Raw genomic sequence first — 16,873 nt, 5'->3', positions numbered from 1 at the left:
ATATAACTTAACGTATGATAAATGTATTTTGTGCTGAAATATTATATTTTTATAAATCCTCCTACCCCTGAGCTGAAAAAATGACCAAGTTTGAAAACATGTTACCAATAGAAAAATCTTAAAAAGTGAACTGAAAAAGAGATATCTTTATTAAATTTGCCAAAAAAAAAGTGTTGGCCACTGACTTTTAGCATCAACAGGCTGAAATTTGCGTTTGGTTAGAGCGGGGTCCATGTATTGTGTGTCGGTTCCACCTAGATCTGATCGACCTATGGTCTGGTTCAAACCAGGCCTGTGGACTGGATCCTGTTCGGACCTTTAGGGAAACCCAACCAATACCATGGACCAGTTCGAACTGTGGCTAGTCTGAGGGCCCATTCGGATGAACAAGACATCCTAGCATAATACCCTTGCAAATTTGCATATACCTCATTAACAAACAAATCTTCAACATCTTTATTAGCAACTTTATTATCAACAACGACTTGATCATTAATATCTACATCAACCTGCCTTTTACTTGCTCATCTTGAACATCATACTCAAATAACTGAAAATGACATCGAGACTCATCCACAACCATGTTTACCTTGTCTTCTTCAATGCTTGATGTCAAAACGGTCATAGCTATACTTCACCATTTCATTTCTTACCTCTTCCTATGTTGCTGCTGTCCTTGCATGTCTTTTCCTTCTTTGAATCATCTTTTTAATAGACCACCTTACTTTTCTTCCTAGTGGTAAATGCCAACCACTACTTCTGCATTGCTAGAGAAAATCTTGTCTCCAGTTCTTCTAAAGCTTGACCTAACCTTTGTACCTCTTGCTTAAAACTTACAAATTGTGCCTCGTCATCCTCTTTCTTCTTTACACTTATCTCTTTTCTCTTCTCTTGGTTTTTTATTGTTGTCTCCTTACCCTGCAAATTGCCATACATCCATTTCTTCCACAAATCACTTTTCCTTTCTCAAGCAAGTCTCTTTAACCTTGGTTTCACTTGTCTGACACCTTATCTCAGATCCTCTTCTCTTTGCTCTCTTGGCCTTGTCCCTTGGCATCTAGGCTCTTTAAACTGCAAAGATAAACACACAACTCCAAAACTTCTTCAGTTGCCCAGATCTTTGGACTCCTATACCAGTTGATGTAGAGGTAGGAGGACAGAGCTACATCTTCTCAATCTCTCAAGGCAGTGTTCTCAATTTCACGTTCTTAGCATACTTGGAACATTCTTGGCTATAACCAATATGAGAAACCAACAACTTGATGCTTTATTTGACACTTGGTGAATCCCTCACAAGATGATAATGTCATATACAAATACACAAATCCCTACTAGCAACTTGGAAACATTAACAATGTGACTTTTCTTCATGAATTGTCCTAATTCCTTATAGCCCTATCAGATGACAAAATCTGATACAGCTTTTTACACAAACTTGCTATCAACAATATAAGAAGTTTTTTTGATACCCTTTTGGAAGATATAAAACATATCCAAATTGATTCTATAACTCTTTCGGAACACTAGACCTTAAATTTTACTGGTAATAGTTTGCTTAGTCCTCTTTTCCAAATCAACACTATGTAGGTCTGATCGTCAACTTCTAAACTGTACTTCAATAGCTTGCAGATTGAAAATAGTATGAAACCACAACTTTTATCATGTGAATTGCCCACAAACACTCCCCATCACAAAACCCTTGTTTTGTCCTTCTTAAGACTGGTATAATGAGGGTCTCATGGAACTACACACTCCTAGCCTCTACTCTGCCAACCAACACCTCAAACACTTTATAATAGGTTTGCCCAGGCTCTCCAAATCATTACCCATCCTTGGTCATATCATTTGATGCACACTCGTGGTCTGAACCATCACTTTTCAATCCAAAGCTTATGTAAAACACAACTAGCGCATCACTCCCTTGGCCACAAATGACATTTGCCACCCTTGAAAGTTATAAATTCTTTTGCTGAATCGCTAAAACATCATTCTACAAATTTAGGGAAATTTTCACCTGTGGGAAGAGCCTCAAATCACTAATTCTGAATACAAACCCACACTGGCAAGGGTTTCAGACCCCCTCTTAAGTTTCCATAAAAATTATTGAGACTAGAAGTTTACCAATTGTAATTCAATGCTTTGTCCAACTATATCACTTTTAGATCATAAAACATTAGTACAAATCCATACTATTCACTGCAACATAACTGTTACCCAAAAATATGAAAATCGCAGTCATTTAAACGATTATAACATTGATTGTACCTAATGAAAAATTAAAATCAATGAAACAATGAAAATGAAAGAGGATTCAGAGCTTCATCAATCTCAATGCATTAGAGAGCATCCTCAGACCGTACAATGGCCTGGGGCAGTAAAGAAAGTGGAAAAAGTAAGAAAATACAATGATTTTTATTGAATTTCTTCTTAATACACAATGGCCAACCTGTATCTGGACCTTAAAAGGCATATTTAACTTATCCCAATCAATTCCAACTGAAAACAACTAACTCCTAGCCTTCTTTCATCATTTGACTCTTCATCTTCCCATTACATGATAAAATTGCAAAATTGTACTTGACAACTTTTACAATATTTGATAAATGAGCCAAAAAGGACCTTCAAAGACTCAAAACCCACTAACACAAGTTCAACATGGTCATTTAGACCTTATTACATGATTCAAATACCAACTATAGCAGAATGGCGATCTGAAGCCAACTGAATGCTTGTGCACCATACTCCAGGAGAAAAGAAAGTTCAAGTCCTCTTGAATGAGTGTCTGCTCCTTCTTGCTCTTCTAATTCTTCTGTAATTTGTCCTTCATATTTGCTTGTGTCAGTGGGTTCTACGTTTTCTATTTCTGATACCATCTCCTATTGAGCATCATCTCTGCTTTCGGGTTCCAAAATTCCAATTCTTGTGCATAAACCTCAGTAGCATCGTTACTTATGCCTTTGTCAAACAATATAGCAACATATGCACCATTACCCTATCTGCATAATACCTTTATAAATTTGCATATACCTCATTAACAATCAGTTGTGCAACATCTTCATTAGCAATCTTATTAAATTTGACCATTAATATCAACGTCAACATGCCTTTCTACATGCTCATCTTAAACATCAGACTCAAATAAGTAAAAGTGACATGGATACTTATCCACAACAATGTTTACCTTGCCCTCTTCAATGTTCGAAGTCAAAACAGTCATAGACCCTGTATACTTACCATTTCAATTCTTACCTCTTCTTCTATTGCTGCCATCCTTGCTCGTCTTTTCCTTTTTTGAATAATTTTTCTAAAAGGCCACCATTCCTTTCTTCCTAGTGGTAAATGCGAACCATTCTACTGCTGCATTTCTAGAGCAAATTGTGTCTCCATTTCTTCTAAGGCTTGACTCTATCTAACTCCTGCCTAAGACTTTCTAATTCTGCCTTGTCTTCTTCCTTCTTCTTCACACTTGTCTCTTTCCTCTTTTCTTGCTTTTTTCGTTTTGTCTCCTTACCCTTAAACCACTGTACATCCATTTTCTTCCGCAAATCCATTTTCCTTTTTCAAGCAAGTCCCTTTCACCTTGCTTTCACTTGTCTTTGACACTTCACCTCAGACCCTGTTCTCTTTCCTCTCATGGCTTAGTCTCTTGGCATCCAGGTTCTCTCTTCAACCTGCTAAAGTCAAACACACAACTTCAAAACTTCTTCACTTGCCCTGATCTTTGCACTTTGATACTAATTGATGCAGAGGTAGGGGGACAAAACCACAACTTCACAATCACTCAAGTCAGTGTTATCACTTTTCATGTTCTTAGCATACTTGGAATATTCTCGGCAATAACCCAATATGAGAAACTAACAACTCAATGTATTATTTGCAACTTGGTGAACCCTTAAGAAGATGATAATGTCATATGCAAATACACAAACCCTTACTAGCAATTCGGAAACATCAACAATGTGACTTTTCTTCATATGCTTTCCTAATTCCTTGTAGTCCGAACAGATGACAAAATTTGACATAATAATTTACACAGACCTGATATCAACAATATAAGAAGGTTTTTGACACCCATTTGGAAGATACACAATATATCCAAATTGATCCTACGATTGTTTTTGAACACTTGACCCTAAATTCGATTGGTAATATTTCATTTAGATCCAACTTACCCTCTTTTTGTAAGCAACACTGTGTAGGTCTGATCCCTAACATCTAAACTGTACTCCAATGGCTTGGATAGATTGAAAAAAATACGAGTCCACGACTTTTTTCATGGAACTAAACACTCCTAGCCTCTACTCCGCCTATCAACACCTCAAACATTTCATAATAGGTCTGCCCAGGCTCTCCAAATCATCACCCATCCTTGGTCATAGCATCTGATGCAAACTCTTGGTCTGAACCATAACTTTTCAAGCCAAAACTCTTGGAAAATACAACTCGGGCATCAGTCTCTTGGCCGCAAATGACAATGTCCACCCCTGAAAGTTACAGATTCTTTTACTGCATTACTAAAGTCTTCAGTCTACCAGTTTAGGGGAAATTTCACATTTGGGAAGTGCCTCAAGTCTCGAATTTTGTGTTCAAACCCTCATTATCTTAGTAAAAACGGCATATCTTGCTTAAATCTCCATTAGATTCAATGAGATCAGAAGCATAGGACAGGTAATTCAAAGCTCTATTGAACCATATCACTTTCAGATCATAAAATATCAGATCAAATCTATACTATTTGCTGCAACATTAGTGTTACCAGAAAATCTGGAAACTGCAGTCATTAAAATGATCATAACTGTCATGATACTTAATGAAAATCAATGAAGCGAAATGCAAATGAAAGTGGATTCAGAGCTTCATCAATCCCGATGCATGAGAAATCATCCTCAGGCCGTACAAGTCCGTGGAATGGTCTGGAGCAGTAGAAACATGTTGGAGAGGCTGGGAAAACAATGTTTTTTATTGAATTTCTTCTTAATACACCATGGCCAAACTGTATCCTGACCTTACAAGGCATTTTCAACATGTCTTAATCAGTTCCAACTGAAAACCACTAACTCCTAACCTTCTTTTAGCATTTGACTCTTCATCTTCCCATTAAATGACAAAATTGCAAAATTGCATCAGATCTTCAAATATTTGACAAATGAACAAAAAAGGATCTTCAAATACTTGGAACCGACTCATACAAGTTCAACATGGTCATTTAGACTTTATTACATGATTCAATAACAACTAGAATAAAAGTTTACAAAATGACCTTATGGAGACATGAAGTCAACCAGGTGCTCCTGCACGAGAAATTTCCTGAAAACAAATCCCTTGATGTGTTCTGAGTGTGATTTTACCCATCATTGCTTAGATATTACATTCACACTCCATTTGATTTTCAATTAGTAAATTCTAATTAGTCAAGTTGATTTCTTCATTGGAGATATATTCCAATTGTAGTTTGACACTTCAATAACTTGAAAAAAATGTTCTTTCTACATTGAATATAAGAAATCCTCTAAGTTGCTGATTTGGATGTGGATGGGAGAATCCGGTGCACGTTTTATTAATTTATTTTGGATGCATTTAATATATATATATATATATATATATATATATATATGCAAGAAATATACAAAAAAATCATTTCATAGTATGGTACTTCACCGTTGATCAATATTCAAGATATTTCATATTTGATAGTTCAACTTCAAACTTAAATCTTGATCATAAATATGCAAAGAAATATTAAAAAATAAATCATTTCATAGTATGATATTTCACCATTGATCAAGATTCAAGATATTTCATATTTGATACTTTTCCATTGATCCGGATGCACTTCTTGCGTACATCCGCAAGGCATGTGGAGAACATCCAGAATCCAAACACATTAGGAAGAGCGTCCGGGTGCTTGGGAACCGCTTCCTGTGTGCATCTAGAGAGCATTCAGAATCCAAACACATCAGCATTCGCTTCTAGACTTGGATGCCACGAACTAGTAACTAAGGAAATCCTAAATTTTTTAATCATGTCAAAGTCATTCTACATATGCTTTCACATTTCATTTCTTGTGTTAGGTAACGTGACTTAATGGATTCGAACATTCTTTTCCCACCACAAGCATTGTAGAAAGCATGTTGTCTCCTCTTTGAAAAATTAGTACACATGGAGTACAATCTAAAATCATATAGTTCAATTTCACATATAATCCTTACAACAACCAATGGAGTTCTCCCAAGGAAAAGTTGCATATGTTTATGCAAGAAAAATATTTCTACATAATGACCTTTCTACTACATAGTAAGCACCATTATATTGAAAATGAACATAATGTCAACAATGTGTATTACCTTAGTTACCAATTTGTGAAATGAATCCAATTTGGGCATCCGTGGATTCAAGATTTTTCTTTTCCCAATTATGATTCGTGCATATATATATATATATATATATATATATATATATATATATATACATTATATATACTAAAAATTAAGGGAAAATATACATAACTCTAAAACTAAATCATTCCATAGTATGAATCTATAATTCTAGTATTCATCTATGAATCTAGTATACTTGATAATTGATCTATTTTCACAATTATAAAGAAAATCAACATATTCATATTGAATTACTGAATTACAAAATGAAATTATGAAAATGCAAAATTTAGATCATTAAACTTAAAGTTTGTAACATGATTCACTCATAAAAGTGTCAAGAGTCAAGACTAAAGTTTTTGATCTCAATCATCAAATGGATTTTCAAGAAAGTCCGCATTAGAGGGGTATTGATAAGCTGCAAGTGCCATATTTACATCACTAGAGGAATCCAAACCAGCTCCACTAGTACTAGAGGGGATTGTGAACTCATAATCCTCATCATCCACATCAGCCAAAGTGGATCTAGCAAGATCTCGGATGGTAATATCTAAATCAGGAGTCTCAAATGCCACATCCCAAAGCTTTTCAAGCCCCTTCTTGTACTTAGGATCCTTATGTGATAACAAGTGCAAATTGTTGTGAATGAAGATAAGGTCTTTTGTTTTTTTTGTAGTCAACCGGTTACGTTTGACCTAGTTGATAAAGGAGTAACTACTCCAATTCTGCTCAGCTGCAGAAGAGTTGGCAACCTAGAGAGATATTTTAAAAGAATATTGATAAAGAATCAATATAAATTCAAGGAATTGACAGTGTTAACTTTAAGAAATTAACTTTTAAGTGTTAAATTTTATGAACCTACGTGAGATAGGATCTTTATGGCAACGGGTTGGAGGTACGCGAAGTCTTTCCCATGTAGGTACCATCATTTAATGGCATCCATCCTGCTTTGGTTCGCTATAGCAAGAGGGTGGAAATCATTTCTTTAGATGAAGAAATGAAATTCATTCCTCACAATTGCCTCAATTTTTGGATCTTGGAAGATTTTAGCTAGTGCCTTCTTATACCCATTTGCTTAGTTACCCGGGTTCGTTGTTTTGGCCCAAGAACCCTGCCTAGGTTTGAATTGGTCCAAAATATGGGTCCGGTTCAAGCCAAGTTCGATCAGGGTTCAAATTCCCTGGGTTGGTTCGAACCTGCAGTCTGGAATTTGAGCGTGGGCGAATTTTGGCTGCCCAGATCGAATTTGGGACGAATTTGGGCAAATTTTATATTTTTTGAGTTCCAGTTGCCCTAAAATGTGAATGTAAGTAGGTTATTTTGGCTTCTAACATCATTTGTGGTGTGCAAATAGGTGTTTTGTGAGCAAATAGGTGATTGAGCAAAAGAAGTTTGTGCAAGGTGGAGTTTACATCCTATGATTTTATGATACTCTATGCTTCTAGGCTTCATATATATATATATATATATATAATTTTTTATAATTTTTAAACGTTTTTGTACGAATGAACCCAAAACCCTTTCCAAAATTTTGCCATACTGGCAAACTGGTTCTTCGAACCCGTATTTCAACCGAACTCGAATCGGTAACTAAGCCCATTTGCAATCTCGGCATCTCTAAATGTTTCCACGCTACTTGAAAGGCGAAATACATTTGCGCTATAGTACTTGGGCAATAATGTAATACAATTGAACGTTATTAAATATCAATAGCACAAACATTGGATAATAGCAGCACAAACATTTGATAAGCACTACAATACCTCGGGGATAGAGCATATGCAGGTAGGTGCAAAGGTGTGGTCATCTTGTTCCATTGATGAACAATTGCTTCCACCTTTTTGTAAAAGGTGTCCTAAGGATCATTCTCCATCCTTTGTATGACCTTGGATATGAAATATGAATAATAATTATAATTAATGATTATGTAAATTTAAACTTTAGAATCTAGAGATCTCTCAAATAGACAATTGTAAAAGAATGTAGAACTTACCATTTTAATCTTTTCCAACATGGTGTCCATGAAATCACTTATATCCCCAAGGCATGGCTCATCATTGTCTGCAAAGCGAAGCATTGCGATGATTGGATCGGTGAATTTCAACACATTATTTACAAGACTCCACCAATCCTCATCTAGTATCATTCTTCTCACATTTTGGGCCCTTGCTGTATTGGAATTCTTCCAAATGCCTCATTGGGGGCTAATGACCATATATTTCAATGCTTCCTTTACCTTCACAAGTCGTCTCAAGACGATTCTATAAGAGGCAAAGCAAGTTTCAACAACCTAAGAACATGTTAAACTCAAGTTAGTAATACATATAAAATTGTTAAAGAAAACAACAAAAAAAGTAATAAAATTTTAAATGTAATAATATATAAATTAAATTTTAAATCTACAAATTTACCTTCAATAATTCCAACTCTGAGAAACTCCTAAAAATTGCTTGCGACATGCGGTGATTTGTCACAAACATTTAAATCTCTTCAGCCTCCTCTTATATCCGTTTCGTCCAATCTATTTGGCTGTCAATTGATTTCATCACCAAATTGAGAGAGTGGACGGTGCATGGTGTCCAAAAGATATGATCATATCTAGACTATACCAAGAACCCTACAGCCATGCATACATTTGCATTGTCTGTGACCACTTTGACAACATTATCAAGATTCATTGACTTTATGGCATCAATGAGAATCCAGGAAACAAATTTTGCATCTTTGACTTGCCCTTCACAATGAATTGCCTTCAAGAACATTGCCGCCTTAGGTCATACAATAATAACATTGATAAATGGACGGTTTCTACAATTTTTCCATCCATCTGAAATAATAGACACACCTGATTGAACCCAAGAATCTCTTATTGGTTGAAGTTTAGCCTCTACATTTTCCTCTCATCATACAATATGGTAGTGCACAACTTTTCAAAACCAAGTGCTCTGTAACCAGGAGGTGTTTCATTTATTGCTTGCACCATCTCCATCTAATAAGGTGATCTCACTAAATTGAATGGAACACCATTTGCAATTAAACAACGTCCAACTTTATGATCAACAATGTCTCTCAATTCATTTTGGAGTACCCTATCTAGTGGGCCTCTCTTGCGAGTGAGTGGCAATTTTGGTCCACATCTTCATCAATTGTAGATGGCATAGGCAAACAAGGATGTGTTTTTGCGCTTGTTTGATTGGATGGTGGTGTTAATGTATTTGTATTATTTGGAAGCACTATGTTTTCCTTTTGCAATTACTCTATCTGTATCTTCTTGCTCTTTTGCTAAAGCTACTATTTGTGTAGGTGGTAATCCCTTATCTCCCCCACTACCCTCACACATGTTAATTCCTTCACCCGCATGACCCAAAAAATGTAGATTCACTCGGGAATAGGAGCTTCTGTATTGTACATTGCAATAATTACATTTCCATATGTATGACTCACCACGAAGACATTGTGTGATTCTTGTTGTGTGTCTAAGGAGACCCTTTATTAATTTTGAATTTTGGTGATCCAAACCCACCCATTGAGCCTTGACTACTCATTGTATGATTCTTGCAATCTAGAAAAAAAATGAAAGAAAACCATGCTTCAACACTTCTACAAAAACTTGAATTTTTTTTTATAAGTTTTGAAAAACTTGAAATAAATCAATAAATTATGAAAGAATGGTTGAAATGCATACCTTAATCACTTCTTGCAAGGAATTTGTAGCTCTACAAATGATCTCCTTCGAGTCCAAGCACTTTACTTCAAACTAGCAACTATGAGAGAGCAAATGTGAGATGAAATGAATTTGCATCATGAATAAAATGGTTGTTTTTGGGGTTTGAATTAAAAAAAATATTTAAAAATCAACTTGGGCCCACCTTTTTTCTGCCTTGGATTCCTGTGGATCCTCATGGATTCGTGCTGGATCCTCAGGCTGACACGAGGATTCAGGCAGGGTAGCATGAGGATCCGGGCAGGGTCTGCGATCCTTGTGGATCCATTAGGATTGGGCCGTGGATCCTGATGGATCCACAGGCAGGATCATGGACCCTGCCCGGATCCTAGCTTGAATCAGGTTCTGGATCAGACCTGAATCCGGATCCAGCCTGTTTCGAGCAAATTCAATAACTAAGTGTATTACATGTCCGGAAATTCTAAACTGCATAAATTGAGTGTTATATATATAATATAACAAACTCTTATCCCACATACAAGATAAATATGAAGCACTATTTGTATTGTACCAATTTGAATCATATTAATGAAAATCAAGTAATAAAGTACTGAAGGTGAATAATGCCGACAGACAAAGAAATCGAGAAGGATTAACAAAATGTTGCCAAAGCCTGGTGGGAAAGATATGTTGGAATTCATGAGCCTAATATAAAAAACACGAGGCTTAAATATCACTACGATTGTCATTAACCTGTTTAAAAGAAGACATCACTGATCAAATGTGGCGAATGAGGCATAACTAATCCTTTTGAAATTCTCAAAAGGGATTGAAATTCAAAATCAAAAAAAAGAAAACTTTGCGAGTTGAAGTGAAACTAATAAATGAAGAAATAACTACAGCAAGTTAATAGAGATTAATTTTAAAAGTCAATCTTCTGGAGCCTACTTCACACCATAAAGAGCTGTGACAAGCTTGCGCAAGAGGTTCTTTTCTTAAAAAAATGAACTCTTATGGCCATCATATGGATTTCCTTCCTCAAATCTGCATTGAGGATTATGCTTATTATCCATGTAATAGTATTTTCTGTTTGGATAAGGTGATATTAAGCTCGCAATTCTAGGTCAAAGTCACGTGTCTCCTGGATACTTGGCAAGTTGGTTGGTGTACTTGGATGTCTAAGGACATGAGGGATAAAATCATAACAAATATCTGATCAGTATTTATTTATGACAAATTGTAAAATTATTCATAGAGGTGGATCCAGTCATCGATGGTGGTACAAAGTATATTGATAGAATATTATTTTTAGTTATAGGCATCAATTTGGAGGCAGAGACCACATGGAATTGCATGTCTATGTATATTGTTGCATGTATTTTGCAAGTTATTCTGATTGGAGTGCCAAGGTTTTGCATGTTGTGCATGGTAGCTATGGGATCTGTTTCTGAGTAATGGAGCACTTGATATTGATCAACATTAATTGGTTGTTGGTTAGGAGTCTGTGTGAAGGCCATGCAATCATAAATTATTTTTAACTAGGATTACAAGATTCTGGCATAAGGTCAGAGAATTTGTATTTGGTGAATTCTCAACAAAAAATAGCAGAACTCAAAATGTTGTTTTTTTCACAAATTTTAAGTGGAAGAGAATTAATGTTAGAAGTCATCATTATTTTTGCTGAAGTTTAGTCCACTCATTTCACTAGCCATGAAAGAACCATAGAGATGTGTACTTTGAAACTTGTTTTACGATTGATTGTGTTATTTCTCCCTGGACATTTAGCCACCCATCTAGTAGGGTATTTAAGCTATTTTGGCTGATCTTTAAAATTTTTATTGAGGAATTGAGATTAAATTCCAATTGTTGATAGTCTTTAGACATGTCAGGCTCTATAATAACTTCTACTTGTCAAAAATTAAGCTTGAACTGTTATATCTGCCATGCAGAATGCCCCTGTTTGCATGTCTATAAATGAATGAATGAATTAAGGGATTTTAATGACATCCACAAGGCCAAGCGGTCAAGGAGAAATGTTCAACATAGTGGTTAGGTATGCAGTTGTATTAGTGTTATGTCTTAGTTTTTAGGTCTGGTTATAAAAGTGGAACTTGACACAGTTTTCTAATAACATTGTTTATTGCTTTTGTTTTTTCTCTGCTTCCTATTGTCATGTAATTTGTCTACTAGAATGGGTAATTGATGTTTGTTAATACCAGTTCAGAATTAGATGCTTCCTCAGATTAAAAAAACAGGAAAGACATTGGGAGTTTTAGTTGCTTTCTGAAGTGTTTCAAAGTGGTTCTCCAAAATTGCATAGAATATCCCAAAAGCCTTTTTAAATTGGTCAACATATAGTTGGAAAACTTGGAGTTGGCAAAACTTGGCAAGCCCCAAAAATACAACCTGACAAAAAACTGACAAAACTAAGCAACTTAAAAAATTGATTAAATTTCTTTAAAAACACCATTGTTCGCGAAATTGGATGACAAGATGTATCCAACAAATCCATAAATGAGTACAAAAAGTGTTTTATATTAAATTTGAGTGATTTAAATGCAAATTGATTACAAAATTGCATCCTCAGGTGGAATCCTAATGCAATAGGTAGCTGACAACTTGCCTTTGAGCATCATGATTCACCATAATTCATCAATTGCATATTACAACATTTTACATCTTCCTCCTCTATTCTAGTTAAAACCTTGGGGGAGGTTTAGAGTCTCTAATAGTTACAATTGAATCTTGGATACTGATAGTATGATATTTTGTCATTGATTAATAATATTATGATAGTGATAAAATTAGTCGTCTGAGTTTGTTATGGTAAATCGACGTTGTTGTAGTTGTATTAAGGAAAGGAGATAAAAGCTCCTTATATAGATTTACAAAGACGATGCTTTAAAAGAAACAATTGTGAATTAAAGACAAATAAAAACTACCTAATAAACTAAAGACTAGCTAAGATGACCATTAAAGAAACATTATAATATTCTAATACCCTCCCTTAATGGTCATTGTCTAACAATTGTCTTTTGGTCACAAATTTGAAAAAATATTTTGCTACTATTGAGACCTTCTTTGGATCTTCAAATGTTAACTACCAAGAAGCTGAAACTCGCCCATAAAAGAACAGAGAAGGCTGTGCTTCAGAAAAGGAGACAAGAACCTGCCTTTGACTTTGCCACTGAGATGAGCCTGCCACAAACCCTCCCAGAATCAGCAAAACATCTGATTAGAAATCATCACAAAACATCCAACCTGATGTTGGATAATGAAGCTACTCTTCCCTGGAGACAAAGACAAATATTGAGAACAGCTAGCACGATGTTAAGGAAAAATCAGCACACTCTCCAAACTTTGCAGATGAGCATGATGCCCCAAAGCAAACTACAAAAGGCCATGATTTTTAGGAGAAAATCGAAAAAAATAACACAATTTTTGAGGTGAAAAATTGATCAAAACCCAACATGATTTTTGAGGTGGAAAATCAATCAAAACCAGACAATACAAAGCTTTGTCCTTATTTACAAAAAACGGTAAAACCCAACAGCTAATTTTTTAAGGGGAAAGCCCACCAAGGAATCCCACACTTTGTGAATTATAAAATCAAAATTCTTTTAAGGGAAAAACTATAGAAACCCATAAGAAATTTTTTAAGGGAAAAAATTATGAAAAACTATCAAAATTTTTTGAGGGAAAAATTTATGAAAACCCATATGAAAATTTTAAGGGCGACAAAAAATGAGCCTTCGCATGGTAAACCAGCACATGAAAGCAACATGCAAGTACACGCAACAAACATCCAAGTACATGCAACCCTAAAAAATTAAAGACTTTCGCTATTAAAGACTCTTGCAACCAAAAAATTGCATGATCAAAACCCTTAACCAGGCTTGTGCTTTCCAGCAAAAATCCTCAAAGACGAACCACAAAAGTTCCATAAAATACCTCTAACAATTTTATTTCTAAAAATTGAAAAACAAATTTTTAGAATAAATTCCAGATTTGAAGAGGCTTGAATTTTCCTTAAAAAATCTGCCAAATTTTATGAAATTCCATTGACTTGCTCTTATACCTATGTTGTTGTAGTCGTATTAAACAAAGGAGATGAAAGCTCCTTATATAGATTTACAAAGACGATGTTTCTAAAAGAAACAATCGTGAACTAGAGACAGAAATAGAAACTACCTAATAAAGACTAACTAAGCTGACCATTAAAGAAACATTATAATATTCCAATTGAGTTCCCAATTGTGGTCTCCACGCCCAGATCCTGTCATTGTAATCATATTTCTTATGCAATAAGAAATCCGACCAACTAGTGCAGGTTTGTGAGTGGAGACCCTACTGGACTTTAGGGCCAGCATTTGTAAGTTGTCCAATGTGTTAGACATGAGAAAAATCCAATGGTAGAAGGGATGTGGGGTCAATGTTTTGTTTCTTCGCAGGTCTGAAGTGGGGGTTTGGGGACTATGCCTTTATGGAACTGAGTTTTTGCCACAAATTGCCGAGTTTTCACTTCAATTTTTTAGTTGGAAAACCTATAGAGGCAAAAACCTCACTAGTCTAAAAAACCAAGCCCAATACTCTGTGTTTTTCTTCTGTGGACTGTCAAACAGATAAATATACCATTATTTGGAGGCAGATCATGGCTTGGATCTAATTTGTCCACTTTCCAACATAGCATGTGTGGCAGCATTCGTAAGTTGCCTAAGTTGTTAGATGTGAGAAAAAGCCAACAATAGAAGGGCTGTGGAGAAATGTTTTGTATCTTCACAGGCCAGAGCCGGGTGCTTGTGGACGATACATCCAGACTTATTTTAAAGATAATCTTTCAATGCGTTTCTGACTTTTTCTTTATGAAACTGAGCTTTTGCCACAAATCCCATTATGGATTTTCAACCATAAAAATTCCCATTACTTGGTATGTCCAAGTGGTGGAAATTAGTCTGAAGAATGGTCATAATCTAAACCAAATTGAGGTTGGGTAAGGGACTGTTGCAAATGTCAATAAACACATTTAGACAGAAGTTAAAATATTAAAGCAATAACCAAGTAGGGCAAGTAGCTTAGTTGTAGAGAAGCTAACCAGGCAGCTTTGGGTTCTAGAATTGATTACAAATTCCAAATTTATAAATACTGTTGTTTTGCCCGAGTCTCGGTAGAACCTTTTGATGCTCATTTCTGTTTGTAGAAATGCAGTAAAAGTCAGCACTCTATACCAAGTCTATTGCAAGTAGTGTTCTCTTGGCTTCTGTAACATTTTTTAGTTACAAATATTTTTAAATGCTGTTAGATGTGAAACAGTGATTTTTTCAGACACATGCACAAGAAATAAATTTTGATCCATTTTCTCCATAGTTTGCTTCTCTAGAACTTGTGTTGGTCCTTGTAAATGCAGCTGTTTTGTTGCATGTGTTAATCTACCTTTTTAAACGTTTTTACTATGTTGACTTTTCTCTACAACTATTGTTCTCTTTGCTTCTTAAAATTTTCTGCTTGCATTTGCTAAATTTATTGTATCTATAAGTTATTTATTTTAATTTTTGTTTCCAATATCAGGCCTTAATCCGACAATGGGCACCTGTAGCAATTGTTCTTGGAGTTGTTTTTGTGCTCCTATGGCTGCGAGGCTATATCTGGAAATAATTGTACCTGAAGTATGAAAGTCATTTTCCCATTGCGACAAGAAGAGAGGTCTGCTAATAAAATCCATTACGTGACTTGTGAAATGGAAGGACTGCTATCAACTGAACAGTAATTTTGGAGTTACTATTGCATGCAGGTTTCAAATGCATGGAATATATTTGAGGTATAAGGACACAGGAACTTGCTGTCCAACAAGAGGGAGAGAAGCGATGGGCTTAATCTGATCAGAAGTTGAATCCATTACATTGTATGCTATCGATACAGTTTAGAGGAAGAGAGAGATTTACCCACTGGAAAATTTAATAAGATCATATTGAATTTTAGTATTACCCTGAATTATATTGATTATCAATGCCTTAGGTAGATTAGACTGTTCATATAATTTTTCCTCAAATTAATTTTGAACAAACATTAATATTTTTGTGTTCATTTTAGATCCATTGCAGATCCAATGTACAAGCCCAGTCATGTTATTTACACTTCTTAACGTCAGGCCTTCAGTTGGTTTAAGGTTAAATGACAACTACATTCATTCCATAAATTTTATTTTTACTTTAATTTTTTTTAATTCAAGTTATTGATTTTAAATTTATTTATTCAAGTTTTGGATTTGGACTAAGCAAACAGCCTGCATCGACTTGTAAGTTTGAATGAGTGGGGTATGCAATTTCAAATTTTAAGAAGTTTTGGTCCTTTGTAGAAGTATGAAAGAGGCAAGGAGCACATGATGAAAAACTCTTATTCACACACATTTGAAATGTGAATGAGAAGGCTTGAACAACTGGCACCTGATTTCATGATAAATGTGGTTTGAATTTTAATTACAGCAGTGATGCTGTAGTTTCTTTTAACAATCTTATAAGTCTACTGCATTTTGAAAGCATTCATAGTAAACTGTGAACAATTTGGAGATTATCTACATAATAACCAAATCACATTTGATTCTTCAGCAACAAGGCTTGTTGTATATGTCCAGTACACAATTAAAAGAACAAAGAATTGAACGGAATTTATTTGGTGAACCCTTTCATCAAATATATTGTCAAAGCCCCACAATTTCAATATTATGTCAACGATTTTCCAATCTTACAACTGGGGCAGAAAAGCATTTGCTGGTGCCATATTTTAATTTTGTTTCATAGGGATCTGTATGGCCTGGACGGGGTCTAGAGAAGTTCCA

General features: G+C 35.2%; 1 protein-coding gene across 1 annotated transcript in view; it reads left to right on the top strand.

Moving 5' to 3' along the window:
- SEC22 (Synaptobrevin family protein) overlaps positions 1-16,261 on the top strand; it is a 32,864-nt gene extending 16,603 nt beyond the window's left edge. The window contains exons 6-7 of the mRNA XM_089814694.1: positions 15,607-15,741; positions 15,830-16,261. Of these exons, the coding sequence (XP_089670820.1) occupies positions 15,607-15,693 (87 nt within the window). The 3' untranslated portion in view covers positions 15,694-15,741; positions 15,830-16,261. The remainder of the gene's footprint in view (positions 1-15,606; positions 15,742-15,829) is intronic.
- Positions 16,262-16,873: the final 612 nt, after the last annotated feature.

The sequence above is a fragment of the Cupressus sempervirens genome, chromosome 2, assembly GCF_028749045.1.
Source record: "Cupressus sempervirens isolate cs-2001-9-10 chromosome 2, ASM2874904v1, whole genome shotgun sequence".
NCBI classification, from domain to species: Eukaryota; Viridiplantae; Streptophyta; class Pinopsida; order Cupressales; family Cupressaceae; genus Cupressus; species Cupressus sempervirens.
Note: the sequence above shows the minus strand (reverse complement) of the source record. Positions and strands in the feature narration are given on the sequence as shown.